At 40.7% G+C, this 16,462-nt stretch overlaps 1 protein-coding gene across 1 annotated transcript in view; it reads right to left on the reverse strand.

Annotated features, from left to right (window-relative positions):
• CDH4 (cadherin 4) overlaps window positions 1–16,462 on the reverse strand; it is a 995,035-nt gene that overhangs the window by 119,532 nt on the left and 859,041 nt on the right. Inside the window, exon 7 of the mRNA XM_087928929.1 lies at window positions 1,422–1,594. Within this exon, the coding sequence (XP_087785055.1) occupies window positions 1,422–1,594 (173 nt within the window). The remainder of the gene's footprint in view (window positions 1–1,421; window positions 1,595–16,462) is intronic.

Raw genomic sequence — 16,462 nt, forward strand, 5'->3', positions numbered from 1 at the left:
ATATACTGCTTTATAGTGTTTTACAGCCCTCTCTAAGTGGTTTACAGAGTCAGCCTATTGCTCCCCCAACAATTTGGGTCCTCATTTTACCCACCTTGGAAGGATGGAAGGCTGAGTCAACCTTGAGTCTGGTGGGATTTGAACTGCCAAATTGTAGGCAAGCTGGCTGCAGAAGTAGCTTGCAGTACTGCACTCTAACCACTGCACCACAGAATGCTCCAATGGTTGTGAGAAAAATGATTATAAGCCACTTTATTCAGTGTCGTAATTTTGAACAATCACTAAATGAATGGTTTTAAGTCAAGGACTACCTGTGGCTATGAAGTAGAGCAGGGGTGTCAAACTCAAGGCCTGTGGGCTGGATTGGGCCTGCGGAGTGCTTAGATTTGGCCCACAGGGCCACCCTGGAAACAGCGAAGGAGCGGCCCACAGTGCCTCTGCCAGTGAAAATGGAGCTCTGTAATGTTTTATAGATGGCATCTAGCACCAGCAAAATTAGCGAAAATGTTTAAAGATAAATCAATTAAATGCTGGAAATGTCATCAAATACCAGGAACATATTATCATATGTGGTGGACTTGCACAGAAGCTAAACAGTATTGGGTTAAGATACATACACGGTTGGAGAAAATGCTTAAACAACATATAGATTTGAAGCCTGAAATATTTTTTACTAGGAATGGTACCAGAAGGCTACTGTAAAGAAAAGACTTATTTAATTATACATGTTTTAACAGCGGCTAGAATTGTATTGCCCAAAACTGGAAGAGTGATAAGATACCAACAGAGGGAAAAATAATTGAAAAAATATTTGAATGTGCATAAATGAATAGATTGACACTAGAAATTAAAGAAAAAAAATAATCTGAATATTACATGGTATGGGATTTGTTTAACCAATGGATAGAAAATAGAATAAACTAAAAGGGATTAGACGTATCTATAAAGTAATAAGAGGAATTAATACAATAGATATATTAGATTATACTTATGTATACGGGAGTGTGATTATTGTTACGTTGTTAAGATGAATAAGAAGTATATTATTAATAATGGATAAGCAATTTGAAATATGTACCTAATTGACGCATGATTGAAGTTGGAATGGATTTTTTGCATATAAACAAAATTAAAAACATGTTCAAAGAAAATGAAGCTCAGTTTTCGCTGGCAGAGGGCTGCAGGAGGCCATCGCAGCTGAAAAACGAGCTGGAGACAATAGATTCCCCCAGCACCACCTGGGCTACCACAGGTGCCCCCGACACGAGTGATGTCAAGCTGGCCATGCCCTCGGATATGCCCCCCACTGTCCCAATATCAAACACAACTCTGATGTGACCCTCAATGAAATCAAGTTTGACACCTCTGAAGTAGAACCTACTAACTGTTTAGTTTGTTAATCAAAGAAGTTGCTCTCTTACCTCTCGGTCAAGTCCTGCTGCCACTGTTACTATCTCTCCAGTCTCGCTGTTAATGGTAAACATATTCTGGGATGGACTTTGTGGAGTCTGAGTCACAATGCGGTACCTCACCATCCCATTTGCTGTGGTGCTGTCATCGGCATCGTTGGCCGTCACTGTCATCACGTAGGTTCCTTCACACAAGGTAGAAATGACAACAGGGTCAATCAAATGGTCCACAAGAATGGGATTGATTGATAGAATTCAAGTCCTAGAGGCCAGTGGATGAATTTTGTGGGTCTTCTTGTCCAGTCTTACCAAAGCTGATGCCCTCCAGCATTATAATTCTAAGATATATGATTATTTATCCATTGATCATAGTTGTCATGAGCGGCATGATGGCTTAGTGGTGAAGACACTCATCTCCCACCTGGAAGGTTGACAGTTCAACCCTAGATAGCGGCAGATATTTCTCGCCTAGGGCACAAAGGAAAATATCTGCTGCAAACTCCACATGGTGTCAGGAAGGGCATCTGGCCAGTAAATTCTCAGCTCCATCCTGTCGCCTGACTCTACCCCAAATTAAGGGATTACAGGGTCATTAAAAAGGGAGTTTTTGATCATACTGACCATGAATTATGAGAGAACTCTTTCACTGCTGGAGGGTATCTCTATGGAGAAGGCAAAAAATGAAGGAGGTAATTTTATATTTTCTTAAAGTAGAGGAGAATTTTGGTAACATTAAGCGGGAGGACATGTCTCCTAATTTGAGAACCATAAAGAACCCAATGGAAGATGGGGAAAGACAGATATTAACTCACCAAATTACCTTTCAAGCTTTGAGAATATTGAACAATCCTTGTCACTGGCAATCATCTAATGGAACGAAGTCTTACAAAAATTCTTGTGATGTCTTTATTGCATAGAGTCCCCATCTACTTTTGACTAAAGTCTACTATTGACTAGCAGGGATTCCACATTTTCCACTGATGATGCCACTGAAAGGATTTACCATGGGGCAGAGGCATTGTGAGAAACAATTCAGCTGCCTCAAGTGACAGCATAAGAACCAAACTGCAGCTGTATTTTTCAAACAAGTAAGGAAGCCTCATGGTTGTCAGGAAAAAAAAAAAAAAACCTCACAAGGTGCACACAGATAGACTGCCTTCTCCTTTCCAAACCAGCGAGCTACTATCTTGTCAACCTATATTTGTTCCTGAAGATGGCAGGGATTGAGTTCCCACATAATTCTCACACTTGTTCAGCTTGACAAGTTTCAGCGCACACGATTAATCTAAAGTAATGTGGTGAAAATAATACACATTGCTTATAGAAAATGTAGAGAACCGGGCTCAAATACAGGTGCGAATGGGAAGTGAGCATTAGCATTGACAGTGTACACAATTGTCATTTTTTTTTTTAAAAAGGCGGGGTAAAAATGTAGTAGTAATGAAAATCAGCTGAAGAGTCTGAAGAGTCAAATTGGTTTCTTAGGAAAGAAATATTCTCAACTCCATTTGAGAAAGTATACTTTTACTGAAGACCAAGTGGTTACAGTACAGCAAAACCAGAACTAACATTTGAGTTCCCTAGTTAACTTTCCCTTTCCAGTTCCTTCTCCATGTTATCTCTTTATTGTCCAGTTACATTCAAAGAATTTGTTTTGCTAATGGTCCCTGCATTGGCGGGCTTGATGGTGAGCCATTGCACTTCCGTTCCCAGGCCCCTGAGCCGATGTCTCAGGACAGCACAATGAGTAGTTTCGGTTTCCCCCTTCCCTGTAATTCCAGCAACTCCACCCCGCCCTGATAGTTTATGGCTGGTTGGCATCTAGCAAAGAGAATCTGAATCTGAAGATGGTACTTCTGACATAAATCCAGCTGTTAACAAAGGCCTCTGCAGCTGCAACAGTCATCCAGTCTTCAGTTCACTGGCCCTTGCATTAGTGGGAAATGTCAGAAGAAAGCAAAGATCAAGATCAAGCTATTTAAGAAGAAAAAATAAATGTTTGCTAGAGACTGCCTGGAATTGAAGAATATTTTTTATAAAGGCAATCTTGGGACTTCTGGGTTAGTGCTTTGGTTTAGGAAGAGGTATGGACTCCGATGCAATGCTAAACTGAAAAATACTGTGATGACCCAGGCGTGGCACAAAGGCAACACAGTCAGAGAATAAGAATGAGTTCTGTTATTAGCTCCAACCTGTTACCTTCCGGTCTGGAGAAAAATGCTCCCATGAACCTGCACCAACTCTCCCAAAGAACCTGCAGTCTTTGGCTGCAGATATTCCAGTCCAAATGTTATAAACTGAAAAACTTAAACTATACATCCAACAAGGCAAAATAAGGATCTGGCAGAGCAAGATACAACGTTCCAGAAATAAAGTAACAAGGCAGTAAATCAAACCAGTTAGGAGGATTTCATAAACTCAGATCACCGTAGCCAACACAAGATAAACTCAATGTTTGTTCCCAAACAACCGTCCCACCCAACTGCCTCTCCTTTGCACATCCTCCCCAGGTGCACCTTGTGAAGGGAATCAGGGCCCTTTCCTCCCTCTTAAGCCATGCAACCCACATTGATCTCTTCTCCATTCTTCCCTGCATGACCTAGGATGAAGAGGGGGTGGGCCTTGGTTTTCCTCTGAACTCCCTCTCCCCTGTTCTACCTCTCCCCTGCTCTGCCCAGCCTGATTTTGCCCTTCCCCAGTTTCCTCCACAGCCAACTGAGCCACTCCCCCGCTCCCTATCAGCTGTTCATCTTTCACCTAGGATTCAGACTCCGGTGGGGGCATGACAGGTACATTACTGGGATCTACATGATAGTCCCTGAGTTACAGCCATACTTGAACCCAAAATTTCTGTTGCTATGTGAGACATTTGTTAAATGAGCTTTGCCCCATTTTATGACCTTTCTTGCCACAGTTATTAAGTAAATCGCTGAAGATGGTAAGTTAGTAACCTGGTTGTTAAGTGAATCTTGCTTCTCCATTGTCAGAAGGTCGCAAAAGGGGACCACACGATCTTGGGACACAACATGAACAATTTGCCAAGCATCTGAATTTTGATCCCATGATCGTGGGGATGCTGCAAAGGTCATAACTATGAAAAACAGTCATAAGTGACTTTTTTCAGTGCCATTATAACTTTCTATGGTCATTAAATGAACTGGTGTAACTTGAGAACTACTGTAATTTGGTGGGTTATGAATTGCAACCCTAACCCACAGCATGTGAAGATCACCATCAAACTCATCGGGGCTTTCTGCAGCTGATCATGAGATCAGCGTAAAGAATGGTATATTCAACCTGGGTTGTGTTATGCAGAAGTGACTTAATTTTGCTAACAAACAATTGAAAGGAAGAAAAGAGAATTGGAAGAAGGTAGAAGATGAACTTTTGAGATATCAGTTAATGGAGAAATATCAGAAGAACTGTTGAGTCAGATTAGAGATCTATGTACTCCATATTCTGTATCAAATAATGGCTAATTTATAGGACATCTGTGGTAAGCTGAATGGGGAAGGCAACAATCCTCTTTCACTTTTAATATACAGTAACCAGGGGAATATATAAAGGAAGAATCCATCATCAAATCTGCAATGAAGGTGACTGTCGGAGGAGCGAGACCGCGTGGTAGACCTAAGCAACGTTGGATGGACACGATCAAGGCCGATCTAGAGATCGCGAAGGCAGACCCGACGTACGTGGTAGACAGAGAGGTGTGGAAGCAGTACTCAAGGACATTAGCGGACCTCGCCAGAGTGCGAGACAAACGCTGAAGAAAAAGAAGAAGAAGAAGAAGGAAAACATTTGTGGCTCAAGGTTCAACTATGGAATCCTTGGGTGCTCTCTGAGATTGGTTGTTGGCTTGGAAATGTTTCATTACCAAACTAGCAACATCATCAGTGCTAGAAGGGAGGGAGGCTTGCTCTCTTTTTATACACTAATGTCTCAATGTTGGTGGGAGTGTTCTTGATAGTTCCTTGATTAGGCTGTTGTTGACTGTTAACTTGTTTGAGTTGGTGGTTCATTGATTATTGATTATTTCTTGAATTTTACATTAGTATTGATGTTAATATGTGCTGTTTTAGGTGTTTATTACTGGTGAAAAAGTGCTCCTTTAGTTTCCTTTTTTTGATTGTTGATTGTCCCTTTTCAATGTTATGTAGCTGTTGTTTATCTATGTGTGCTTGTTAATGGCTGTTAATAATAGCTATTGATAGGCTAATTGTTCATAAATCTGTCTAGTCCCTCTCTAAACCCATCCAAATTGGTTGCTGTTACAATGGCTGGCAGTGAGTTCCACACCTTTACTATGCTCCACGGAAAAGCATTTCCTTCTTTTGGCCCTAAATTTGGTGGCTTTTACATTTGATGGATGACCTTGACTTCTTGCATTGTGGTAGATACAGTTGACTATTCCCCAATACTAGCCATATGCATTTTAGGAAAAAAATGCAATGATTTTGCAAGGCCCTCTTCAGAAGATAAGAAATTGCATTGCACAGCTGAGAAAAGTTGGGTTACAGCTCTTCTTAAAAATTGGTCACCCACAGCTGCACCACTTTGCTTCTGTTCAAATGACCCAGAGGTGGTATTCAGCAGGTTCTGACCAGTTCTGGAGAACCGGTAGCGGAAATTTCAAGTAGTTCGGAGAACCAGCAAATACCACCTCTGACTGCCCCTGTCCCCATCTATTCTCTGCCTCCCGAGTCCCAGCTGATCGGGTGGGTCTTCTTTTGTTGCCCTGCACAGGAGAACGGAGCTGGAAAGCAGGTTAGTGGGGTGGGGAGGGAATGGGGATTTCCTTCCCCCAGGAGTGGGGAGGGAATGGAGATTTTACAGTATCCTTCCCCTGCTATGCCAACCAAGCCACACCTACCAAGCCACACCCACAGAACTGGTAGTAAAAATTTTTTGAATCCCACCATTGAAATGTCCCATACAAAGTTTTCTGTTCCTTCTGTGACCTCAAATAATCTGGACCTAGAAAGTAATTAAAAAGTTGATTTTTTTTCTTAAAAAAAAAGAACAGTGAACGGTTATTCTGGGGATTAAGATAAAAATGCCATTTCTAAATCATAGGATCAGGGAGTTGGAAATGACATTGGAATACAGGATCCCTTAAACCACTCTTGAGAGGTGACAATACTGAGAATCATGGAATCAGACGAATAAAATAAGACTGTTTTTTTTCTTTTCCAGATAAAATTGTTCTGTGCTCTGACTTGCCAGCTTCCAATTTGTGATGTTGCTTGCTTGCTTGCCTGACCTTTCCAACAAAGCTTTTAGGGACTTTGTTCCTAATCAGATTTAGTAGCACTGTGCTGAAATTAGTCTGGCAAATTTAGCCATTTTCTGATTGCTGGGGCGCTTGAGAACTTTTAAATCATTTGCCCGGTTTTTAATGTTGCTATTTCTTTTTTTTTAAAAAAATAAATTTTATTGATTTTACAATTAAAACAAACCAACAACACATACATAAATGAAAGAGAGAAAAAGAAGAAAGGGGGAAGAAAATAGAAAGAAAAAAATAGAAAACAATTAAAAACATTCTCATCTTCAATAGTTTGTAAGACCTCTTTTTATCCTTATTTTATGCCATATACACACACCTAATCCTTACATATATCTGTGTATCACTACTATGGATTTATCCTATCCTCTTTTGCCTTTTAGTGTGAAGTCTATCTTTGGTCTATCCATTTGTGCCAGCAGTTCCAGCTGTTGTAGTATATTGAAGTGTCTTTATTTTTTAATGCCAAAGTTAATTTGTCCATTTTTGCACAACTTGAAATTTTTTGAATGATCATCTCCTCTGATGCAACATGAGGGTGCTTCCAACATTGTGCAAAAGCCAATCTGGCTGCTGTCAAAATGTGTATTATTATATATTTCACTTTTTTGATATTTGTTTATCAAAGATCCCTAACAGAAAGGACTCTGGTTTGAATTCTATCTGTTCTCTTTTCATTTCTTCCAGCCAATTTCTAATTTTCTGCCAATATTTTTGAGCTTCTGTACAGGACCACCACATATGGAAAAAAGTTCCCTCTTTTTTTTTTGCATTTCCAGCAATTCGGACTCATATTGGGGTACATCTTCACTAATCTCGAAGGAGGAAGGTGCCATCTATAAAACATTTTATAGGTGTTTTCTTTGTATGCTACCGATTTGTAATTTTATTATTTCTACCCCAGACCTTTTCCCATTCTGTTATGGTGATAGTACATCCTATATTCTTACTCCAGGCTATTGTGTTCCCTTTTACAATTTCTTCTTCTAATTCTACTTCTAATAAATAATTGTGAAATTTTGTTATTTTTTTTGCCTGATCCTAATAAAATTTTATCTAATTGCTGGAGTTTATTGTTAATTCCAAATTCTTTCTTGTCCTGTTTATATCTACTTTGAATTTGAAGATATGCCCACTGATCAATTTTTAGTCCCTGCTCTTGAAGTTCTTGCCGCGATTTCAAATTTCCTTGTGTATCCAATAGATCCTTATATTTAATCATTTTAGTGATATCCAGATTATTTGGTTGAATCATCGCCTCCATTGTTGAAATCAAAATTGGTATTTTTAAATAGTGTTTTTTCTGTATTTTTTTCCAATTAGTTAATAATGAGTCTCTGATTAGGTGTCTGTGAAAATATTTCTGGCTAGTTTTCCCTACATCCCATAAAAAAGCATGCCACCCCCTGATTGGCTTCTGGTTTGAGCTTCTTCGGTGACAGACCGAAACCTCATCTCTGCAAGGCTTCGATCCGTGCTCGCCACTGGAGCACCCCGAGCTGGCTGGTTTCGGGGCTAAGCCACCCCGTAGAGGTGGTGAAGAAGGGGGAGACTGCCTGCAGGGTTGAGGAGAGCCGCATCTCTCCTCCCCAGCTGGCCATTACTCCCTTTCCCGAAGGTGGTTGTAGTGGTGGTCAGAAATGGCCACCACAAAGAAGAACTCGACCGGAAAAGAATGTGCAGGAGGAAGATAAGAAGAGAAAGTTTTTGTTGACCAGGTCAAACAGCAAAAGCAACAAATAAGGTACCCTGGAATTTAAATTTAATAACATTGTTCCCAAAGAAGATTTTGAAGCTGCAAAGGAGAGAGAGAAGGGAAAGGATTAGGGTTTTTTTTTCTTCCCTTCCTTATACTGACAGCTAAGAGACTTAAGCAAGAAATTGAAAAAAATCCACCTTGACATTAATAGGCATCTAAGCTGAAAATAAAAGTCAAAGGGAGAATAAAGATTTCTGGATATTTACAAGTTTTTAAAAAGCAGGAAAGGAGAAAAAAAAAAGAATAAAAGGGCAGGATCTGGAAAAATGGAGGAGACTGCCTGGAACTAAGGAATGGAACTGTAACTAAAAGGAACTGACAGTGAAATTTTAACAAGATTCCTCAAAGATACATTTTAATTGAAACTTGGTAACAAAATAATAGAACCCCAGGAAGAGAAAGTGGAAAAAAGAAGCAAGAAGAAACAGTCTTGGATTATTTGGATTACTTGGTGATTTTTGGTTTTTGCATCTGGATGACTAAAATTAACTGGGTGGTTGTTTAAAAGTTTTTAAAATGGTATCACTCTTAGAAGAACTGAAAATGGAACTTAAAAAATGGAAAGAAGATGCACAAGAAGGGAGAGGTTTTTTTGGCTTCGTATTTCAATTCTTAGAAATGGAGATCTGGAACTATGAGAAACAACAAGAAACGCTTGCAGAACAAGAAGATTGGGACAAAGAAGAAGCCATCTTTAATGATCAAATAATTTTAAGTGGGGGGAAAAAGAAAAGGGGGGAAAGAGAGTGAAAGGTTTAAGACTAGAAAAAACAACCAAAAAGAAGAAGAATGATTTGAAAGATAAGTATAATATGAGAAAGCAACAGAAGAGGGGATTACAGATGAGAGAGTTAGAAGTAGAGAGACATCTAGTACTATTCTTAAGTTGTTCCTGATTTGTCTGGTCAGGAGAAATCCATTTTGATCTTCATATGTATGCTCATTTAACATTCTTTTTAGTCTACTTGCTATAATAGAAGTGAATATTTTGTAATCAGTATTTAACAGTGAAATCGGCCTATAATTATGTATATATCGGGGATCCGAATCCTCCTTCGGAATCAATGAAATCAATGCCCCCCTCCATGAGTCTGGCATCCTGGGTGCCAATAAGACGTCATTAAAAACTTCCACCATAAGAGGTCCTATTTGTTCTGCTATTGCCTTGTACAGCTCCCCTGGAATTGCATCTGGTCCCGGGGATTTATTGTTTTTCTGGTTCTCTATTGCTGATTTCAATTCAAACCAAGTAATATCTTTGTTTAATAATTTTTCCATTTCTTCCCCAATTGCTTTATCCTTCACTTCATCTAAATAGTTTCTTATTCTATCTTCGTTAACTTCTTCCTTTTTATATAACTCTTCAAAATACTTATGGGCAATTTCTTTTTTCTGTTCTGTCTCCTGTTGTATATCCCCCTTTCCATCTATTAGCTGGTATAATGTTGCTATTTCTTGAATAGACTTTATTATTGGAGGTGGAGGAGAAGGTACATGTAGTCCTTGACTTATGGCTAACTCATGACTGAGTCTCACATTTATGACCATTGCAATGTCCTTGTGGTTACGGGATCGCAATTCATTAATATGCGTTATTAAAGATTGCGGTGATTTGTGAATGATTGCAGCGAAAAAAATGTTGTGGTCATACGAGTTGTCACTTTAATGACTGCACCACTTAACAATGAATTTTCCAGTCCGAATTGTGGTCACAAGTCAAGGACTATCTGTAACTGCTAAGGTTTTATATTGCTCCATTTTTTCTTTTACAAATGGTTAATGACCTGGTTTTTTTTTCCTTTTCCTTTTTTGGCTAGGCTTTGGATTAAATGGCAATTGAGACCCCACTCTTTTTTTTGGGGGGGAGGTATGTTTGGTCTTTTTGATTGTGTCATCCCTCTGACTGTGGCCCTGGGCTAAAGGGGGAATTTATTATATGTATTTCACCTTAAGAATTGCTTTTAATAAAGGAGAATAAATGTCATTCATGATTGAAATTAGGCATCATTGATGCTCGCTGAACTTGGTTGTGTGATGACCCCGGGCGTGACACAAAAATAACCAAGTCACAAAAATAGAAGAAAGTCCCTTTAATGCCTCCAACTTGGCCCCAATGTCCAATTATCCTCAGCTGGATATCAAACTCTTAAAGAAAACAGTTTACAGAGGGAGTAAATGTAGTCCGCACCCAAAGTAAAGTTAATTCAAAGTAAAAAAAAAAAAACCAACACAAAACACACTGGAGGAATTAATATGGCAGGCAAGGATGATTAATTGCAGACCTCTACCAGATAACGCAGCAACCACAGTTGGGAGGAAGCCAAAACACAGATAAGCTCTGACAAGAATGCACGCTTTGCTTCCAGCAACTTTGCCATATGCAGTTTGTCCTTTTAACCAGTCCTCCCAGCTGCAGCCAATGAAGGGGATCAGGACCTCTTCCTCTCCCATAGACCATGCCACTCATGTTTCTCCCTTATCCACTCCTCCCTGCATGCCCTAGGATGAAGAGGGGATGGGCCCGCGTCTTCCTCTGATTGCCCATCCGGCCTGTGCCCTTCCCCAGTTTCCTCCACAACCACCGGGGCCACACTCCCACACTCCCAACTGTTCCCTCTCTCCCTCGGAGTCAGACTCCAACAGGGGCATGACATACTGATTTTCCCAAAGCAGCACTGATAATGTTACCTAATTTGGGTGATGAAACATCTGCAAGAAAACAACCAAATACAGAGAGTACCAAGGACCCCTCAGAATTGTTTTTGACATCCAAATCTAAACTCCATGAGCAGCCATGTCCCACTATTTTCATTTTTATGGCTGCATTAGAATATCTATTATACCAACTTACATTAAAGCGAGATTGATGCTCATTAGGTAGACTTAAAATGCATAAAACGGGGAAGTAATGAGGCATTTACCAAGAGGCCATCCTTCCTCCCCCCAAAAATGCATCCACTTTGCAATTTTTTGCCTCCAAGTCACGTTTTCCCAACAAGTCACCTTTCCCAACAACAGTTTGTCTACTGCTGTGATTTAAACACAAGACGATGATAATTATTTTGTACTGACCTGCACCTTACAGTTTGTGTTTATAAACTGTTATTATTGCCACGCCATTAAAGCTTTGTTAACCTTTTTGGTCTAATTTTCAAACTACACAATAGTTAATTTAATTATCTCTCCCTCCCCAGAAGAAAAAAAGGCAACTCATTATAGAAAGATATATGGCAGTAGCCATATTATATTAGCTCTCCATTAACCTGAGTTAATTATAGCCTTGCACTATATTTTTCCTTCCAGTTATTTTCCTGGGGAAGATGTGATATTTTGCAGATTGTACGCTGCACACGTAGCTAATTGAGGAGAAAAGGCAAAAGTTTAGTGTTGGGGAAGACTTTCAGAACAGACAAGCAAATAAAACAAGATAAACTCTCCGATGACGACAACCCTTAGCCATTGTGAACCAGATCTAACCTGCCTTTCCTTTTTCTCCCTGTTGCCACATTTTTCAAACATGTACAGTTTGTGGATGGAGGAGAGGGGGTTAAGAGTTATTTCTTTCTTTTTTTCAGGCACCCCAATAGAGATTTCAGAATAAACTAAGAGCTCTGTGGTAGATCTGAACTAGAGGCTGGGTAAAGATTGCTCTGTGTTATTTCCTCATCATTTACTGAACACAATGAGTAAAACCTGCAGGTCTGTGCGGGTTCCAGTGGCCTTACATATTCTAAGCATATTCAGAAACCCTGGCACAGAGAATAAAATTACCTATATGTGTATTAAGCATCCACCCCAATTCCAGTATGAGAGGAACTGATAACATTGATGAAATTTAAAATTGAATATCAAAATAACAGGCCTGGTTAGCTATTTCAGTCCTCTAAATATATATATATATATTTCAGACTCTGGATTGACAAAGTTTAATATATATCCATAAGCCTATCTTGCGAACATAATGTTAGGGAGTGAAGAAATGAAATTCATTTTTTTTTCTTTCCATACAATAACAGTCTGGATATTTGTATAAACCTTTTAGCTGTCTTGTAGCCAAAATGCCAGAATGTACATTGCACGCTTGAGACTGGTTTCCAAGTTTGTATTCTTTTAAAAGGTATTTCTAAAGGAAATTGCCTTCTGCACAATTCCAAGACAGCCTGTTCATATAATCCTTATATCATCACCATTATGTTTATAGTCTTCCTTAGCTATCATAACCCAACACACACCTGAAGGGCACTAAATTGACAAATGCTGGTTTTGACCTTCAGGTTGTTGCGGACAGTTTATGAGACTGATACTCGATCTCCTTCTGTGGAGCATGGGAAACGGGGCTTGGTTCCTTTGTGCACTTATCTACAAAACTTCCAGATGGAATTGATATGATTGAAATTGGACTCTCTGGAGATATGTGGACATTGGCATTAGAGTGAGTTGGGGAAAAAAGAAAAAAAAGAACTCCCTGAGATGGAGCCATTAGCTGATAAATCCATGGACAAAAATAGACCTGTTTTTGGTTTCCTGGTTGCTAATCCCACAGCAAACCCCAAAGGACACATGAGAAACTGTCACACAGAGAAGATGGCAGCAGGTTCTTTGGCAGATTGGTCTCGATCTGGGGTTTACAAGCCTCACTTAGCTATTTAACAATTCATTTCTAAATATGCTAATAAGATGTGCTGATCCCCTTGTGAAGAGCTTAGGACCAAATCCCATATAACACATAATCCATGAAACAGTAAAGACCTCTACTCATGATGACTATAAGATTATGCCCATGTAATCCTATTATTTACTGAACAGAGAACAGAGTTCTAGTCCAACCCTCTGATCAGGCCAGAAACCCTATACCAGGAGTATCAAACTCACGTCATCACAGTGTTGTCACGTGACGTATCGGGATTTTTCCCCTCCTTCGCTAAACTGGGAGGGGGCAGGACCAGCATGTGATGCATCTGGCCCATGGGCCGCAAGTTTGACATCCCTGCCCTATACCAGAGGTGGTATTCAGCAGGTTCTGACCAATTCTAGAGAACTGGTAGTGGAAATTTTGAGTAGTTCAGAGATCTGGCAAATACCACCTCTGACTGGCCCCGCCCTCATCTATTCTCTGCCTCCCAAGTCCCAGCTGATTGGCTGGGTCTTCTTTTGTTGCCCTGCACAGGAGAATGGAGCTGGAAAGCAGGTTAGTGGGGTGGGGAGGGAATGGAGATTTTTGCAGTATCCTTCCCCTGCCATGCCCACCAAGCTACGCCCACCAAGCCATGCCCACAGATCTGGTAGTAAAAATTTTTGAATCCCACCACTGCCCTATACCATTTCAGACAAATGGTTGTCCAGTCTCTCCTTGAAAACCTTCACTGATGGAGCATTCACAACTTTTGGAGGCAAGCTGTTTCACTGATTAATTGTTTTAACTATCAGGAAATTTCTCCTTAATTCCCAGTTGCTTCTCTCCTTGATTCGTTTCCATCCATTGCTTCTTGTCCTGCCTTCAGGTGCTTTGTATCTGTACCCTGCCTGTACTATTTTTACAAATAATTCAAGGCAGAGAATATGCCCAACATACGTTCCTCCTATTTTGCTTAGAACATGGGTGTCAAGCTTGCCACGTCATGTTGCTGTCACGTGTCGTTTTATGACGTTCTTCCCCTTCACGGAGCTGGAGTGGGCATGGCCTGTGCATGACACATCCAGCCCATAGGCTGCTGGTTTGACACCCCTGCCCTAGAACAAGGCTGTGAGGTGAAGTTGGGCTGAGAGACAGTAACTAGGTCAGAGTCATCCGGCTAGCTTTGAAGGCGAGACTAGGACTAACAGTCTCCTGGTGATTGGCCCAAAGTCCCCCAGCTGGCTTTCATGACTGAGGTGGGACTAGAACTCACAATCATCTGCTTTCTATCCTGGTGCCTTAACTACTAGATGTCTATAGAGATTCTCAGTCATCCAGGTGGTTGTCCCAAAGGTGCTTTTTCTAAAGGTGACTAGACTTTCTGTCATGCCCATCGGAGTCTAAATATGAGGAGGAAGCCGAACAGCTGACAGGGAGTGGGAGTGTGGCTCTGGTGGCTGTGGAAGAAACTGGGGAGAGGGAGTTCAAACGAAGACCCAGGCCCACCCCCTCTTCATCTTAGGGCATGCAGGGAGGAATGGAGAAGAGAGCAATGTGGGTTGCATGGCTTATGGGGGAGGAAAGGGCCCTGATTCCCTTCATTAGCCACAGCTAGGAACAGAGTTTATAAGAAAGGCTGTGTGGGCAGGCTGCTGGGAGCAAATGTGATTTTATCTTGTGCTGTTGTTGCTTATCTGTGTTCCTGGCATCTTCCCAACCATGTGAATTTTGTTGTGCCTTCAAGTCTGGAATTTTTGCTCCTTCCTGCCAAAACTTTAGTTTGGCTTGATTGGACTTTAAGTTACAGTTTGTGTGGACCTTGTTTTGGGCTTAATTTTCTGCAGTCAAAGGCTGTTCCTGGGAGAGTTTTTCTCCATCCAGAAGGTAACCTGGACATTGAGGGCAAAGTTGGAGATAATAAAGGGACTCTTATAGATTATCTGACTGTGTTGCCTTTTTGCCACGCCCTGGGTCATCAACTTTCTGGTTCAGCAAAGCTGAAGAAGCTTCTCAGATGAGATGCAAAATGTCTTCAGAGAAAAGCCAGAAAGTCCAGTTGCCTCTTGAAAAAGCACCTTTGGGGCTTAACCACTAGACCAAACTGGCTCTCAATTTTCCTGGCCATAATACAGCCCTGGTGGTTCCTAGTGATCAACCATCAAAATAAAAGCCAAGCCTGAAGCCAAGCCCTGAGATCAGCCAAGGTGAACCAGATGCTGCCACTGATTGAGGCCTGTAATCAATAAAGCAGATTCTTTACACGAAAAAGTGTTGTCATGTTTTTGACATGGCTTTTTATTGAAATTCAGCTGGTGTTCTCTATGACCTTTCCAGAAGCTAACCTAATTAATAAAGGAAGTTGCCTCCTAATTGCTAGATTTGCTGGATCCTCAACCTCTCTCTCTCTCTCCCCGCCCCCCTTAGAGAGGAAAACAGAACAAAGCAGCCTGAAGAGTATGGCATGAAGAATGCAAGAGGACTCCCATTGTGAACGATTGAAGCCATACTTTTTATGTTAAGAAAATTAAGCACTTGATTAAGAAAACAAATAGGCCATTTTTGTGTAGACATTAGAAGGGATTTGATCACTGCTTTGCGGAAGGGAAAAGGGAGGGGGAGTGGAGGAGACTGCATTTTTTTTTGAGAGAGAGAGAGAGAAGGTTGCAAAGGGCTAAAACTGATATCATAGGAAAAGAATCATACCTTTTTGGATTTCAGATTAACAGAGATGGAAAGTGCCTTGTAGGTCATCTAGTCCAACTCCCCACCCAAGCAGGAGACCCTACACCATTTCTGACAAATGGCAGTCCAATCTCTTCTTGAAAGCTTCCAGTGATGAAGCTCCCACAACTTCTGAAGGTAACTTCTGTTCTATGGATTGATTGTTCTCACTGTCAGAAAATTTCTCCTTATTTCCAGGTTGAATCTTTATTATATGCTTGCTCAGTTTCCACCCATTATTCCTTGTCTGGCCTTTGGGTGCCTTGGGAAATAGCTTAACCCCTTCTTCCTCCCTGTGGCAGCCCCTCAAATATTAGAACACTGCTATCATGTCTCCCCTGGTCTTTCTCTTCACCAGACTAGCCATGCCCAGTTCCTGCAACCGTTCTTCGTAGATTTTAGTCTCCAGTCCCCTAATCATCTTGGTTGCTCTTCTCTGCACTCTTTCTAGTGTCTCAACATCTTTTTTTATAGTGTGGTGACCAAAACTGGATGCAGTACTCTAGGTGTGATCTCACTAAGACTTTATAAAGTGATCTTGATCTTGACTGTATCCCTCTGATAATGCAATTTAGGATTGCATTGACTTTTTTGGTGGCCGCCGCATATCATACAGATACAGATTAACAGAGTTGGAATGGGCCTAGATATAGGTCATCTAGTCCAACATC

The sequence above is a fragment of the Pseudonaja textilis genome, chromosome 3 (assembly GCF_049901715.1).
Source record: "Pseudonaja textilis isolate UNSWEBS1 chromosome 3, rPseTex1.2, whole genome shotgun sequence".
Classification (NCBI taxonomy): Eukaryota; Metazoa; Chordata; class Lepidosauria; order Squamata; family Elapidae; genus Pseudonaja; species Pseudonaja textilis.